General features: G+C 53.3%; 1 protein-coding gene across 2 annotated transcripts; it reads left to right on the top strand.

Moving 5' to 3' along the window:
* Positions 1-1,448: 1,448 nt before the first annotated feature.
* Positions 1,449-15,754, top strand: ITGB2 (integrin subunit beta 2; the record flags this gene model as incomplete). 2 transcript variants are annotated; one of them, XM_082314698.1, is made up of 16 exons in its annotated part: positions 1,449-1,605; positions 8,433-8,499; positions 8,856-8,944; positions 9,239-9,422; positions 9,613-9,783; positions 10,028-10,269; positions 10,591-10,746; positions 10,948-11,043; positions 11,181-11,270; positions 11,581-11,721; positions 11,984-12,168; positions 12,970-13,214; positions 13,480-13,699; positions 13,866-14,071; positions 14,176-14,342; positions 14,632-15,753. In XM_082314698.1, 15 exons carry the CDS (start codon positions 8,436-8,438, stop codon positions 14,695-14,697), a joined length of 2,322 nt encoding a protein of 773 aa, XP_082170824.1. In that variant the 3' UTR covers positions 14,698-15,753. The 2 variants fall into 2 exon arrangements, with proteins under 2 accessions (XP_082170824.1, XP_082170823.1); XM_082314697.1 differs by lacking the exon at positions 1,449-1,605 and having other exon boundaries at positions 8,415-8,499; positions 14,632-15,754.
* Positions 15,755-16,449: the final 695 nt, after the last annotated feature.

Below are 16,449 nucleotides of genomic sequence, written 5' to 3'. Positions count from 1 at the left end.
TCGGGAGGAGCTGGGAGTATGCCAGTGCGCTTCAGCTTTGGGCTACAAGAACCCGTGGCAGACCCGCTCTGCTCCCATTGCTCCAACTCAGGAAGCTCCCAGCTCTCCCTCCCCCTTCCCTTGACTTTTTGTCAGGGGGAGCAGAGCGGTTTGACAAACCCAATGAAATAATTGAAGAGAAAAGAGCAGCCCGATAAGGGCCTTATGCAATACAAAAGGAAAAATTACAACAGCTCATCTCACTCGAGCGCACTTCCTTCCCCCAGATCTGCAACCAGCAATGCTGGCAGGAAGCCCCAACAGCTTTCCCAGCTTCATCTGCCCTGGCCCACCCGCTCCAGGGCTGGGGGCTGCTCTGCAGCAATCCAGCTGCAGCCACCCAGGCTTTCCGAGTAAGCTGGGGTGGGCACCCCAGCTCCCAGCAAGCTCGTCCTCAGGCTCCATCCTCACCATATCCCACACAGCCAGGCGATAGCTGCTCCGACGCTCCCATCAGGCTACAAAAATTGCTATGATGCTCTCTAGCTACACCCAGCAGCTGGCTGAAACCAGCCCAGAGCTCTGTTGTCTTCTTTAATAAAAGCGCTAACCCATGGGGCATTTATCAGGGCTTAGAAATTTGCTGCTGGCACTGCAATTCTCTTTGCTTGCTGCAAAAATAAACCTAGCTCCATAACTGTAAGACCGCACCAGGTGAACTGCATCAGTATCTTATAATGCATCGTGGTCACTCAACATTAGCTTGCTGGAAGGGGAACCTACAAAGCAATTAACAAAAGCTTCACATTAATTATCCTTATAAAAAATCTACGATCCTGTACATTTTCTGAACGACTTTTTTTTTTTTACTTTAGTGCCCTGAAGAGGTTAAGAGATAGTTGCCAGGAGCCAGTTCCTCTCTGCTCAGGGAAATACTGTTGCGGGTGCATTGGGAGGAGTTATTGCAGCCTGCACAACAAAACTTGAACACTGCTTAAAAAAAAAACCCACAGCCCTGAGCTGTGCCACAGTGAGAACAGCACTGGCATCCTCTGCCAAGCAAGGAGGAGTTGCTACACCAGCAGCCAGCCCTGACACAAAAATTTCAGAGCCCAACCCAGAGTCCGAGGGGAGTCAGCTCCTCATCTTCTCTGCACCTAAGGGCTACTGATAGCTCCCAAAGTAACCAGTTTCCCCCACTACCAGCTGTATTTGTCTGCTGGTGGAATGGGCTGGCCTCCGGCGGTTCTGTGAAAGGTTAAAAGTGGGGCAAAAAGGGGAGTTTTTGGGTAGGGTCCCTTTCCCAGGTGCAGTGGGAGGGCTGTAGACCCCTTGGTGTAGCCCAGGGAGGAGATCAGCTCCAGCCTTGCAGGGCAGGATGCTTCGGCAGGGCTTTGGCCAGCATGAGTGGGGCTGGTTGAGTTTTGAGGGGGGAACACGCCCTCCCACAGCCACTGCTTCGACTTCCTCCTTTCTGCCCCAGCCGACTGTAAGAAATAGAAAGGAAGGATTGGGGTGCGTCGCAAAGCTCCCAATGCCCGGCTGCTTTTCCCAGCCAACTTCGAGAAGTTGAGACCATCCTCATCCCAGCACAAGCACAGGACAGAGGAGAGGGCTTAATGCGAGGCAAGTACAGCATCTCCATTTTCTTTGCTTCTGTTCCTCCTTTGGGGGGGGGGGGGGGGGAGCTGCTGGGCGACAAGGCGGTTTCATAGCTCTGGTGTTTCCAGTGAATTTGTTTTATAATTCCTGATCTAACCTCCTGCCGTTCAAGTCCTTAAATGGGCTTCAGGGAGCTTGGTGCGGTGTCTCTCCTGCGTGCGGCGTTGCACGGCAGTCAGTCTAGACAGCCTTTGCAAAGGCAGCTTCCCTGGTCTGTAATGTTTTTGCTTTTGGAGGTAGGAGTAAGCCTGGAACTACAGGTGGTTATTGAGGGGAGGGTGTCAGACCCCACATAACCCCTTCCTCACTTCCTCACGGGCCTGGAAAGCAGAGCAGAGAGGGTGCAATGTGCTCCCCTGCACCCTCACACATGGCGCTGGGCAGAGTGGCGGCGGCTGCGCACCCAGCCAGCAGTATCGGGCAAGCACCAGGGCTGGGGGCTGTGCCAGCTCCCCTCTCGGGACAACCCCTCTTCCTCGTGGGATCCTGTACAAGCACCCACCACCAGCTGCAGGATGTGATGGGGAAGAGGGAAAGAGCAGAAGAGGGAACCGGCACAGCAGCATGGCACAAGGGCAGCAGGGATGGCTGCCGGGGGGGCTCGGTGCAGTGCCACCCCCAGCACACTGGCACAGGGACCTTCCTGGAGGTCCCTGCACCCCCATGGCCCTAGGAGAAGAGGTGGGAGAGGGGGGTGAGACCCTCACTCCTCTTCCATCTCTCTGTGTGCTGTACACATCAAATACTCTGCTGACGATCATTCATTGAAAACGCCTGGCCGCGGCAGGGAATACAACAGAGGCTGCAGGCAAGCTAACCCCAGGGAGAGCAGACCCTTCTCAAAATCTTCATGACTCTTGGATGCAGACAAAATGCAGGGCACACCCCAGGTGTCAGGGAAAGCAGTCTGGCATCTGTTTTCAAGGCTTTCTCCAACACCGCAGCCCCAGCTCCCAGCCTCCCAGGCAGGTGAAAAGCAAACATCTGAACACTCATAAAGGCGTCGCACCCTGCAGCCGGCATGGATGCTGGTACGCAGCTTCTGCGAGGTGTGGGAAGGCTTTAAATGGTGTGTTTCACTGTCACATCCTGCTTAACACGGTGGTTTTGCACTTCTGTCCTCATCCTGGTGCTGTTTCAATTGCAAGTGATCTCAGCATGCTGGAGAGCATGGTGCAGGGTGATTTATTTTCTCAGAGAAAAACATACACAGCTCACCACAGGGTTGGTGGCAATAGGGGAACCCTCTTTTGCTCCCACAAAGCACAAGCTCTGCCAGCTCCCGGGGACAGACTGTGCCCTCAGGCACATCCCTGGGTCCCTGCTCAGCCCTGGGACTCTGTCCTGCATCTTTGCAAACCCAGCAGCTGTCCCAGCATCCCTACTGGGATCGGCCAAGGGGTGATGCCCACTGGAGATAAAGCACAAGAAACAGCTTCTCTGCTCTTAAAAATCCCAGACTACCCAGGGCAGGACAGCCACTGGGGCAGCCCCTTCCCATCCAGGCAGGGCTCTGATCCAGGGAGACCCAACAGCACAAATCTCCAGCCTCCCAGGGCAGGGTGGGGGTCCCAAGGGCACCCAGGGACCTTGGCACTCAGAGCCAAGGGACAGCATGGGCCAGGCACTTGGTGCACATGGGAGAGTGCTCATCCCACACACCCATCCCCTGCAGGGACTGGAGGTGCTGGAAGGAAATACATATAAAATATATACATGTTTCCTGTAACAGGACATAGGAATATATATATGCTTTTTATAGATATATATGTATAAAAATACTTTTATATATTTTTATTTATATTTTATGTCTGTCATTTATATATGTATATAAATATATATAAAAATATGTATACACACACACTGAGTGTGATACTCTGCACGGAGGAGGTCTTAGCCAGTGGGCAGCCCTGCATATGGCCATCTGCCTTGATGGGAAATATCCACGTCACACAACCAAGTGATGGAAGAAATGGCCACAAACCAAGTGAAATCCACTTTCCCATCCTTGCTGTACCCTGCTCCACTCGTTTACCACCCATACATGGGGTCTGGGGTCTCACCCAGAGTTGTGAGGGAAAGGAGCAGCGCTGCTGGGTGCAATATCCGGTGTCTCTGTCGCAGCATAATGGTGACACAGCACCAGTGATGCTTGGGAGCTGGAGGAAGCGCTCAGGGGCACCAAGGCACAAGCACTGACACTAGTGGCACCTCACCATTGCAGGCAGATGGTACAAACACCCCATGAGTTATCCTGGGATACTGGACATGAGAGGGCATCCTGCCGTTTTGCAAGAAAACAGATGTTTAGCAAAGCACTGAAGGGGAGTTGCGGCTAACAGACTGCAAGACCTGTCTCTGCTGTTGAACGCTCCTCTTATTTATAGCAACAAGACCGCCACTAGCATCAACACTTCCCCTTCAGCCCTATTTATAAATCCCAACTCCTCCATGCTGCACAGCAGCCTGCTCCATCCCACCGACCCCCCACCAGCATACCCAGCACCCTGAGAGGCTGGCCTGCCCCAGCTCTGCTCCCTGCCTGCATGTAGAACAGCCCTTTCCTCATGCATCTTCCCCAAGGCCGCCTTCACATTTTCTGGCTCGCAGACGCTTCAGGACCATCTTGCCCTGCCTGAGCCATGCCAGGTATATAACATACAGCAAGCAAGAGATGCTCCATAGATGGAATACCCTGGTGGCTTCTGCAAAGGCCTCCTGGAGAAGCAGAGCCCTGGTCCCAAGCCGCCCGAGGCATGTGGCGAGAAGATCAGAGCTCAGCGCCAAGGAGTACCCTGGTCCTGGGGTGCAGCCTTCTCCCACCAATGCCACCATACAGCCCTGGCCAGGGAGCAGAGCCTGTTGGCAATGCACCCTGCCCCTAGCCAGGGCACTTGGTCTTGGCACCCCACTCCCCACCCTGGGATGAATGTGGTTGTAAAGCTCTGCAGTTCTGCTCCCTCACACCAGGGCAGGAGGATGCACTGTGTGCATTCCTCTGCTTGCCTTAATTTATGAAAAAGGAAAAAAACCCAACATTCTAAGCAGAGCACACCCAGGAGAAGAGCACCCAGGACTGGTGGTGGCAATGCAAGTTTGGGACTGAGTCAAAGGGATCACCAAGGGGGTTGGAGAAAATGCTGCTGAGGCCCATGTCTGGGCCCTGCTAATGCAGACAGTCAGACCGAAAACCTGCTTTCCCCTCCCCTGAACACTGTAAGGAGGCAGACAAAAGCAGAAGCCCCATTTGTTCTCTTTGAAAGTCACTCTACGTCATGCACACAGTCATCCACCCACATATCAGTGAATAATTTCCTTCCATAGCAGAAGAAAAGAAGTGGCAACCTTTCTTCTGCTGCTCTGTCCTAGTATCAGGGTGTGCTTATACTCTTGCAACAGGGGAAAGAAATGACTTTGGGGATTAGAAAGGCATCCAAATCCAGCCCATAAAATGAACCCTACATTACAAAACTCAATAGCAGCCAGAGCTGGGCATGTGTTGAGGTTTCCACTTTATTTCTGGGGTTTGGGAGCTTTTTTTAATCCAGTTTTAATTGCAAACTTCCTCTATTTTATGAGATGAGCCTGTAAGGAGGAACCTCTGACCTCCAGCAAGGATGAGAAGCTTGCAGAACCTCAGTCCACACCATCTGCTGCCCCACACCTTGGCAGGGCAACAGGAATTAAACACTTGGAAACACTCGGCAGCTGGGATGGCAGGAGCTCATAGAGCCTTTGGGTTTGGTCCCCACAGCCTGTGAGGGAAGTTCTAGCACGTAGAAGAGCTGGAACCTAATTAAGCACATTTGGGGTGTTGATCAGCTGAGTGCTACAGGAAACGAGGGTGGGAGCAGCTGTCTTCCCTCCTGCCAGCAGTGGCAGCTCATGCTGGGCAAGAGCCTGTTTCTCTGACCCCATTTTTTGGGGGGTTGCAGAAATATGAGCTCACACTGTTTTCAGCATCCCCAGGACACCACTAATTAACTAGACACGTGCAGAAGAGCAGATGCAAGCAGCAATCAATAACAAGTGAAGAGCCTCAAGCTACGCCAGGGGAGGTTTAGGTTGGATATTAGGAAAAACTTCTTCACTGAGAGGGTGGTCAAGCATTGGAACAGGCTGCCCAGGGAAGTGGTTGAGTCTCCATCCCTGGAGGTATTTAAAGAACGGATAGATACGGTGCTCGAAGACATGGTATAGATGGACTTGGCAGTGATAGGTTGACAGTTGGACTCGATGATCTTGAGGGTCTTTTCCAACCTTGACGATTCTGTGATTCTATGATTCTAAGAGTATGAATACAGATAAGAGTAAGCAAATGTGGTCATGAAGGAGCCAGCAGTGCCTCGGATTGTGATGTTTCTCTTGGAGGACCTCTCAGGTTGGGCTGGCACAGGTCACTGGGTGCATCCCAGGCACAGAGCACCACAGCCCAAATGAGTGATCAAAGTAATTTCCCAGCAAAGTGCACTCAGAAGGGTCCAACAGGGATCTGGTGTCCACCCTGCCTTGTTAAGAGCTTTTAAGACCTTTTTCTTTTTTTATACTTTAAGAGTTTTTACCTGTTGTCTGCAAGCTCAAACAGTGCTGGCAGAATTTGGAGGTGACAAAAATGTGTTGGGCCGGCTAAGCACGGCAAGGGCAGATCATGCAGTCTGGGACGTTGCACCTGTGATGACAAACAACGCCCTTAAAAACTCAAGAAGTTGGACTGTGGTGGTGGAGAGGGACTTGTAGAAGATGTTTTTGTGAAGAGAGGCTCTGTCCACCCACCACAGGATGGTCTTGGGCCAGACATGGCAGAGCAAGCTCCGAGGCCACATCACCATGAGGGTTTGACAGAGTGACCACAGAGGCGCCTCTTGTTCCCTGTGCAGCCGTGCAGTAGCAAGGCTGCTGGAGCTCTGCTGGGGATGCTGGCTCCTGGGCAGGGTGGGGTTCCCAAGGCTGCAAACCTTCACATCCAGATGACCCCTGCCATAAGCAATGGTGGCAACCAGCCATAGCGGTCCTGCGGCATCTCTGTGTCCATACTACAGCTGGGCACCAAACCTCACTGTGCAAATGTCACTGAAATGACACCCATCGACCTACCTAGACCTTCTTTCTGCCCTCAGGAAGAAAGCAGACCTTTCAAGGCTGACCAGTGTCATCCCTTGCTTGTCTGGTATCTTACAGAGGCTGACGAGCTAAGAAAGGACATCTTGACATCTCAGAAAGGCATCTGAGCAGCCTTACGTACTAACGTGGCCTCAGTTCCTTTTGAAGGTTTCCCTTGTTTTCTTGTTTCCATTTGACTCTGAGCTGTTAATTTGGCAGGTTCACAGGAAGGGGTGATGGCACTTTGTGCCAAGTTGCAGGAGCCAGGGAGTGGTTGTTTTCTTGCTCAGGGCAGCATCAGAGCTATTTCAAAACCAATGACCTGGTTTTCGGATGCTGTGTCTAATATTGCTAAAAAGGGCAATGTTTATTGTTCCTTCATGCTTTCTTATTCCTTTTTCCTCTTTTACAAATTCCTCTTTTCTCACTTCCCCATGTGCATCCATGTTGCAAGGCCATGACTCTGTTGGGTTTTGCTCCAGGGCCATGCTGGAGGAAAGGCATTATGAAAAATGATGGTGTTAATGAACATGATCTCATTGACACCACAGGAAGAACACTGAAAAATCAGTCCCTAAGAGCAATTTAGCCAACTTTATGGATGGAATAAATTTCTGAGATCAGGAGATGTGCTTTAGGGCAAGAAGTGAGTAGTGTGAGCAGCTAGAAGCAGCACTGTGAGAACGTGCTTGTGAAGAACATGGTCTCTATCATGCTCTGAAACGCTGGTGTAACTGAGGATAGCAAGTGCTTGTGGGGTTTGGATGATGAGCTGGGAGTCCTTCCCTGCACACCAGTAAGAAATGTGCAGCCACCTCCCCAGCCCCAGGGTCAGAGCCCCCACCCATGGCATCACGTCCTGGCTCCTCTCCCTGTGCGGGTCTGACTCCAACACCCCATCTTGCTTCCTTGCCCTGCACATTGTGCAAGAGCCAGCCTGATGGTTGCCACACTGGCAGGCTGGACCTCACCATGCAGCGTGAGCCAGCCTCTCAGCTTCCCTCAGAGATGAGACTGCAGCTCTCCTAGGATGTTGGTCACTCGTGCCGTGATGTTGGAAACCCTTGCTTGTTGGAAACCCTCAGCAGGAAAACTTATATTAATTCACTACATTAAATACTTCATTTCCTTGATGAATCAGTTAAAGGTAAAGCAAGTAGTAATAGACTTCTTTCCCCACGTATCTAGCACACCTTGCTAGTTAATTAATAGAAATGGTCCTTTTGTTAATTTTGATTCCAATTTCCATACAAATACAGGTCAACACAGAAGCTGAAAAAACTCACATCTAGTTAAAACTAAATGCAGTGCTTGAGATTTTCCAATGTTACATAGATATAATCATATAGGTTGAAGAGTCTGGATAAACACTTCACCAAGCTTTGCAGCAGTTCAGCTGCTCTGCTGACTTCCACATTTAGTCCAAAAGCTATGTTTATTGGAAACCAACTTATTTTTGTAAAAGCACGCCAGTACCCATCCTGAGTCAGCCCACACACCCATGGTGGCTGCCTGGTCCTGACTGCCCGACTTCTGGCGCTGCAGCAGGGTCACGCAGTGGAATGGCTGCAGGAAGGGCACATCTCCCTGGGGCCACCATCCTCTGCAGTCACTTTCTATAGGGTTTGAGGGTTCCCTTCCCTGCAACTGCCATGCACCAGGCAGTCACAGGGATGCTTTTTGTCTTGCAGAAAATGTCATGTGACTGCTGCCTCCGTCTGCTGGTGGTGACCTGGGTGGTGCTGCTGGTGATGACAGGTGAGCCTGACCTGCCCTTCCTCACTGCCTTCCCCCCAGCACCTTATATGGGCAGCGAAATAGGGGGGGGACCCAAATGCTGCCCAACAGCAGCAGGAACGTGGCATTGAGAGGTGTGCGAGGGCCAGATCCTGCATTTCCCGGGAACTGGAGTTAACTCAAGCCAGCCCAGCTGAGGGACAGCGAGGCAAGTGAGGGCCCTGCCAGGAGCCCCAGCGTGGGTTTTATAGGCAGGGCGGGCTCAGGACAGCATGGGTGCCTGTTGCTGGGTGTCAGAGCACCCCATGGCTGCTGCTGCTGCAGACTGGCCTCCCCCAAGTCCCCCCCATGCCAACTCTGTCTTCTCTCTGTTTCAGCCTTTGCCATGGAGTGCCCCAAGATCAAGGTGGGGACATGCAAGGACTGCATCCAGTCTGGTCCTGGCTGTGCCTGGTGCAAGAAGCCGGTAGGTCCACGTAGCCGCTCGCGCTGTCAGCCCCCAGCGGTCAGCTGACAGGCAGTGGGATGGTCACCCTCCCTGCCCAGCTCTGCCTGCGGTGGAGGGGGGAGACTGCGTCATGGGAGTGTTTCATGTCCTACATGGTGGATGAGGCCAGGAGGGATCTGACAGACAGGACCCTTCAACCTTCCTTTCTCCATCAATACCCTGGAGACCTGGTTTGGGAGCTGGATCATCTTGTAACAAGCGCGTTCACCTCCTGCTCCTCTAATTTTTTCCTGCTGATGTTGCAACACACAGAGTTTCACCAAAGCCGGCGAGCCAGACTCCATCCGCTGTGACACCATTGAGCAGCTGCAGCAGAGGGGATGTCCGCAGAATGAGATTGAGTTTCCAGTCAACGACATTACAAAGACACAGGACAGTCCCTTAAGCAATGACATACAGCTGACTCCCCAGGAAGTGCACCTGAAACTGAGGATAGGTATGGTCTACCTGGTGTTCCCAACACCCTTCCGCTCACCCCCAGGCTCAGCCGAAATGTGGCAGCACATTGCAGCCTGCATTTCCTCCCCTTTTCTTCTGAAAGAGAGGAGGATCCCAGTGGGGGGTGGGCGATGGGGCAAGATGTGAGCCACAGCACCGCAGCTGATCCTGGCATCCCCCTCCCGTAGGCCAGCCTGCTGTATTTGAGGTGAAGTTTCGCCGTGCCATGGGGTACCCCATTGATCTCTACTACCTCATGGACCTCTCCTACTCCATGCTGGATGACCTGGAGAAGGTGAAGAAGCTGGGAGGGGAGCTGCTCAGGGCGCTGGAGAGCACCACCCCTTCTCGCCGCATAGGTGAGCCTGTCTCCAGCACAGGACCTGGGCACATCTGTTTGCTGCTGGGAAGAGCTGCGGGGCTGGAGCAGGATGCAGGCAGCAGGCAGCGTGATCCGTCCTCTGCCAGGCTCAAGAGTGTGCCGGGGCAAGGGACATGAACACGTACATGGGGGCCGGCAGATTGTGCACACCCTGTGCCACAGGGACACCTGCTGGTCCCTGCCTGCTCCGGCCCCTGACGCTGTGGTCCTGGATGCCCTAGGGTTTGGCTCCTTTGTGGACAAGACAGTGCTGCCCTTTGTGAACACTCACCCCGAGAAGCTGCAGAACCCCTGCCCCAACAAGGACAAGCAATGCCAGCCTCCCTTCGCCTTCAAGCACATCCTCTCACTGACTGACAACGCCAAGAAGTTTGAGAGCGAAGTGGGGAAGCAGTTTATCTCAGGGAACCTGGATGCTCCAGAGGGGGGGCTGGATGCCATGATGCAGGCAGCGGTGTGTGGGGTGAGTCCTCGTGTCCGCTCTGCTGACGCGGTGCTCACGCACCATCCCTCAGGAGGTGGCTCTGTCCCTCTTCAGGTGGGCTCTGGAAGCCCATCATGTATAAGTCCTGATTTGGCAGCGGGGCAGGTTACTCTGGGGGGGTACAAAGAGCATCTTACGCCAGCCTCCTGACCCTGATCTTCTGTAACCCATTTCCTCTGTGCCCCCTGCCCCACACTGTGGCCAACATGAGACTAGCCATGCTTTGGCAAGGGCCGTACCATGCCTGTTGGCACTGCCCTCCCAGCCCCGCTCAGGGACAGGTCTCTGTGCCACTTGCAGGACTTGATCGGTTGGCGCAATGTGACCCGCTTGCTGGTGTATGCTACTGATGATGGCTTCCACTTTGCCGGCGATGGCAAGCTTGGGGCCATCCTGACCCCCAACGATGGCCAGTGCCACTTGGAGGACAACATGTACAAGAAGAGCAATGAGTTTGTAAGTACCTGGGGGCTACTCAGAGGCTCTGCACCCTTAGCCTTGCTCCCCCAGGCAGAAAAAATATGTCACATAACAAGCCTGTTGCTGAGACCACAAGGTCACCATAATCACCATAATTTGGGCTGTGAAACCCAAACTGTCCACCCTTCTGCTGATGGAGGAGATCACGCTGAGAGTGGCATCCCTCTCCCCACCTAGGACTACCCGTCTGTTGGCCAGCTGGTCCAGAAACTTGCCGAAAACAACATTCAGCCCATTTTTGCTGTCACCAGTAAGATGGTGGATGTTTACAAGGTAAGGAGACTTAAGATGCTCCAGGTGCCTCCTGTCCCTCCCCAGGAGGACAAACAGCTGTGTGTGTCCTCCTGCTGCTGCCTCCTACTCTGCCATCACATGGGGGCATCGCTCACCTCTTTGTTTTCCATTGGCAGAAACTCAGTGAGATGATCCCAAAGTCGGCAGTGGGAGAGCTGAATGAGGACTCCAGCAACATCATTGAACTCATCCAGGTGGCCTACAACGTAAGTGCTGGAGGAGGCTGTTTTGCCTGTCTCGCAGGGCTCAGAGCAGGGCAAGGTGCGTCCTCACCATCAGAGAACAGTTGGGACCAGGGCTTTGAGGACAGGACATGCTGAGACCCTCTCCCCACAGCAAGCAAGAGATTCCCACCTCTCCAGTGCTATCACCTGCCTTTCCAGAACCACTCCAGGCAGCTGAGACCCCAGCCTGGGGTGCTCCCTGCCCCTGTCCCCTGGGCTGGGAGGAAGCCCCCCACTCCCTTGCATTGATCTCCTCTTGGACTGATGGCACTTTCTCCAATACTCCCCACAGAACCTCTCCTCGCGGATCATCCTGGACCACTCCACCCTGCCGGATGTCCTGGATGTCAAATATGACTCCATATGCAGTGAGAACAAAGTTGTCTTGGATGAAGCGAGAGGGCAGTGTGACAATGTCAAGATCAATGATGAGGTACGTTCCCCCATACCAGGAACAGCCTGCAGCTCACAAGGTCCCTGATGCCCATCCTGTTTAACAGCAGGAACCTAGCCTGTTGTTCAGGCTTTCTTTTTACATGAATTTAATGCCAAGAGTGTCCAAAATGCTGCATGATGGGGGAGTCTTCTGTTGCGCTGGATGTGCACGTGCTCAGCCTGGGGCTGATACTGCCCTCCGATTGCTGAAGCTACCTGATGGCCTCTGGCCCTTCCCTTTCTCACTCTGCACTTTGTAGGTCATCTTCAGAGTGAAGGTCACGGCCAAGGAGTGCATCAAAAGCCAGTCCTTCACCATCCGGCCACTGGGCTTCACAGACACCCTCACTGTCCACCTGGACAGCAATTGCAACTGCAACTGCAATGAACAGCCTGACCCAGCTGCCTGCAGTGGGAAAGGCAGCATTGTCTGTGGGATCTGCAGGTATGTGCTGTCCCCCCAAAACACTATTTCAAACGCTGCCAGAGCTAGGGGGCTGCTGGGAGAGGGCCGTTGGGCCAAGCCGAGGGCAGCTGTGTGGTGCACTCGGTTCCTCCAAGCACCTCCACGCCTGGAAAATGTAGGGCCAGGTGAGGGCTCAGCAGAGGGGTGTACACGTGGCAATCAGTCATGGCCTGGCTCTGCAGCTTTGCACCAATTTTCTTATTCAGAGAGATGGTTTACGTTCACGGAGGCAGGGGACACAATGAGCTCTCCCTTCTGTTGGTGGAGTCTGCTGCTTTCGTAAGGGCATCCACCCACCTGTCTATCTAACTATCCACCCATCCATCCAACTATCCAACCATCCACCAACCCACCCATTGAGCAGGCACAGATTTCTGTAGAAATCTCTCAAAATCCCACTTTGGGACTGTAGTTCATGCAGATGTTTGAGTGCAATTATTGCTTCATGGCCCCTTGGTGACAGGGAGAGGAAAAGACTGGGTTTCCTCAGGAAACACTCAGATCTCCTTGGCAAGGGTTTGGAAATTATAAATATAACAATAATTTCCGGGCAACTGTTTGGTGTTGTAAATATGACCAGTGGGGAGAGCAGCATTTCTGAGGTTTCCTCCAGATCAGCTGCCCTGCTCCAGCATGGAGTTAGCACCAACATGCCGTGGTTGGGTTTCGGTGAGGCTGTCCCAGATTTGCTCCACTTTGGCTGAGGTCTGGGCCCCACACATGCCCCACAGCATTTCTTGTGGCTGCTGACCCAGGCTCGCTCCTCTCTTTTGATGGCAGCTGCAATTCGGGCTACACAGGAAAGAACTGCGAGTGTGACACCAAAGGCAAGACCAGCAAGGAGCTAGAGGGCAGCTGCCGGAAGGACAACAGCTCGGTCATCTGCTCGGGGCTGGGGGACTGTGTGTGCGGGCAGTGCATCTGCCACACCAGCGACGTGCCTGAAAAGCAGATCTACGGCACCTTCTGCGAGTGTGACAACATGAACTGCGAGTTTCACAACGGCTCCCTCTGCGGTGGCAAAGGTGATGCGTCTGCGTGATGGGTTCTCCACCGGGGCACTGTTTAGAAAGATTAAATCCCCAGGGAGATGCTGCCTTTCCCTGCCAAATCCCAGGTGGGCGGGTTTGGGGGTCTTGGGTACCACTGCACCAGCCTGCAGGACCTCCTCAACCATCCCATGGAGGTTGGCATGGAGAGTTCAGGGTGGGTGATGCTCTCCAAGCACGGGCAGAGGGAGGGCAATCTGGCTTTCTGTAGGATCATGGTCTGAAAGGTCTTCCGCTGCAGACCGTGGGAAATGCGACTGCGGGGAGTGCAAGTGCACGCCCGAGTACCAGGGCAGCGCCTGCCAGTGCAAGAAGTCAACGGATGGCTGCTTGAACATCCGTGGCAACGAGTGCAGCCACCGTGGGACCTGCCACTGCAACCGCTGCCAGTGCTGGGGGGGATACCAGCCCCCCTTCTGCCAGGAGTGCCCCGGCTGCCCCTCACCCTGCGGCAGATATGTGTAAGTGACACGTGTGGACATGGCATGGGGGGTGGCAGGGATGCCCCCCCTGCCGGGCAGGCACAGGCAAGCCCTGCCTGTGCTTGGGCAGAGTCCAGCCACAGTCAAAGCCAGGTGAGAGAGCCTCTGCCCCTGCAGAGGTGAGCTGTGGCCGCCTGTTTTGCAGCTCCTGCGTAGAGTGCAAGGCCTTCCTGAGTGGCCCCTTTGAGAAGAACTGCTCCAAGGCCTGCCCCAACATCCAGGTGGACACGAAGTTGAGAGGGGTGAGCAGGCAGTGCAGGGAGAAGGACTCCCACAACTGCTGGATCTCCTTCCGCATGATCCAGGAGGATGGCAAGGAGATATACACTGTCAGTGTCGATCCTAAAAAAGGTACCCCAGCCCTGCTCTTCCTGCCCCTCTGCAGGCCGGCTGCCAGCTCTGCCATGGTGGCCTTGCCGGGGGCTGTAGCTGGACTCTGTCTGTCTGCCCCGCAGAGTGCCCAGAGCCTCCCAACATCGCGCTGATTGTGGGAGGCACCATCGCCGGCGTGGCCCTCATCGGCCTGGTGCTCCTGCTGATCTGGCGGCTCTTGACAGAGCTGTTTGACCGCCGGGAATACCGCCGGTTCGAGAAGGAGAAGTCCAAGGCCAAGTGGAATGATGTAAGAGAGCCCATCCGTGGTGGGGTGTGCTGGGACATTCACGTACATGCACGTACATCCAGGGGACACATGGAGGGAACATTGTCTCCAGAGGCAGGCATGGCAGACCTGAACCCTCCCCACTGGCTGGTTTCGCAGACTGGCTGGATTTTGCAAGGGGCTAAAGCAGCCTTTGGGCTTTTCTGCCAACTCTGTCTGCACCATCGACATTGGGAGGGGTGGAGTGGGTAACACTGCTGAAAATCCAATACAGCACAACAACGCGGGCCTCTCACCTCTCTCCCTCCAGGCTGATAACCCCCTCTTCAAGAGTGCCACCACCACGGTTGTGAACCCCAGGTTTAACGGGCAATGAAGCAGAGCAATGCCCAGCAGTGCTAGGACCCACCATTAAGTAAGGAAACGTCAAGCTAAGGAAATCTCAAACTAAGGCTCCCACCTCCTCTTCTTTATCCTGTTGGTTTGTTCCCTTCTTCCAAGATGCCACCAGCACATCAGGCACTGGCTGAGGGGCTGCACCATGCCTGTCTCCTGGTGCAGCGCTCGACAGTTGGGTTAGTGGAGCTGGGAGAAGGGAACAGCTGCAGATTTGCCATGGATGGGACTGCAAAGCAGGTCTCACCAGTGGGTACACACAACGGCTCCCATACTGGTTACTGACTATCTCAGCTCTTGATGCTAGTTTTGCCTTATGGCAGGAGCTTCAGACACCAAGCCCCAAAACCAGCTTAGTGCACAGAGTACTTCCAGCTTTGATTTGGAGCTGGGATTTCAAAACTTCCATTTCTCTTCTGCTCTAGCAGGATCTATTCCCAGGCTGCTCCATGCTTTCCCCCTGCTGCACTGGTCTCCACCATTATGTTTCTAAACCACTAGTTTCTAAAGCACTCACTGCTGAGCTGTCTGTGGAGGGTTGCAGTGAGGTGATGGGCCCTAAGGGCTAGTGAGCACCTGTACCCAGAGATGAAGAGCAGCCGGGGAACATGCACTGAATCTTTTTTCCAAATCATCAGCTGCTCCCTGGTGTTGCTCCCCTCCAGACCTACCTTGGGCATGGTTCTACTTGGCCTCCTGCAAGCTTGGCTAACTTCCACCAGGCTTTGAGCCCTCTGCATAACAAGGAGGCAAAGAAGCAACTGTTTGAACTATGAAACATCGGCACCGAGCACATGAAACATTGCCTGCAGCTCAGAGCTTGGCCACAGCTTCTTCCGCCATCCCCATGGCTCTTTTCCCTGCTCTGTGAGAGCATCAGATATGTGGAGGGCCATGTATGCAAAAGACCTGGCAGTAGCCAGAGCATCTCCAGCTCAGCACTTTTCCAAACCATGCACAGCAGCTAATTGCTCTTACGTTGTGGGGTCATTCCTGTGAAATAGCGGTACAATTCCATATTTGCTTTAAGTTTGGGAAAAATTTGCATATAGCTGTATTATGTCACATCTTCATTTGCTCTTTGAAGAGGTTTAACGTTAATAAAAATTAATAAATAAAGTAATTACATCTGTCCTGCTAAGAATCAGGTGCAAGGGCAGCAGCTGAAGCGTTCATCGGAGAAACTACAGCAAAATCCTGTCATTATTGCCAGCATCTCTCATAGATACAGTGCCTGGGAAAGATGCTGGCCAGAGAAACAGTCTTCTACACTAATTTGCCATCTACGTCCTGAAAAGTGCTCCCCGCAAGCCAAAAATGACTCACTAAATGATGCAAACCAGTTCTTGTCCCTGCCAATCTACTGGCAGCTATATGTAAGTGACCTTAAACAAGAGTGCCTGTACCACATCAGATCAGGGGTTAATTTGTGCCATTTTGCTGTTATTCAACAGTGACTGTGAGGGCCTAGGGAAAGGTAAGAAGAAAGGAAAGTGTGCCTAATACTTTCCCCAGCACGCTCCCAGCCTGCAGGTATTTTTGGCACCAGGACCCCCAACTCAGTGTAGGTCCTGTGCACCCCGCACCTGGCTGCACAAAGACACCAGAGGCATCTGTTAGGGCTCTGGGTCTTGAATGCAATGCCCATTGCCAGGGACCCATGCAGAGGCTGTTGTTACTTAGAATCATCATAGAATCCTTAAGGTTGGAAAAGACCCTTAAGATCATAGAG

This window comes from Platalea leucorodia (assembly GCF_965183815.1).
Source record: "Platalea leucorodia genome assembly, chromosome: 5".
NCBI classification, from domain to species: Eukaryota; Metazoa; Chordata; class Aves; order Pelecaniformes; family Threskiornithidae; genus Platalea; species Platalea leucorodia.
The sequence above is the reverse complement of the archived record's forward strand: the minus strand, read 5'-3'. Positions and strand labels throughout refer to the sequence as shown.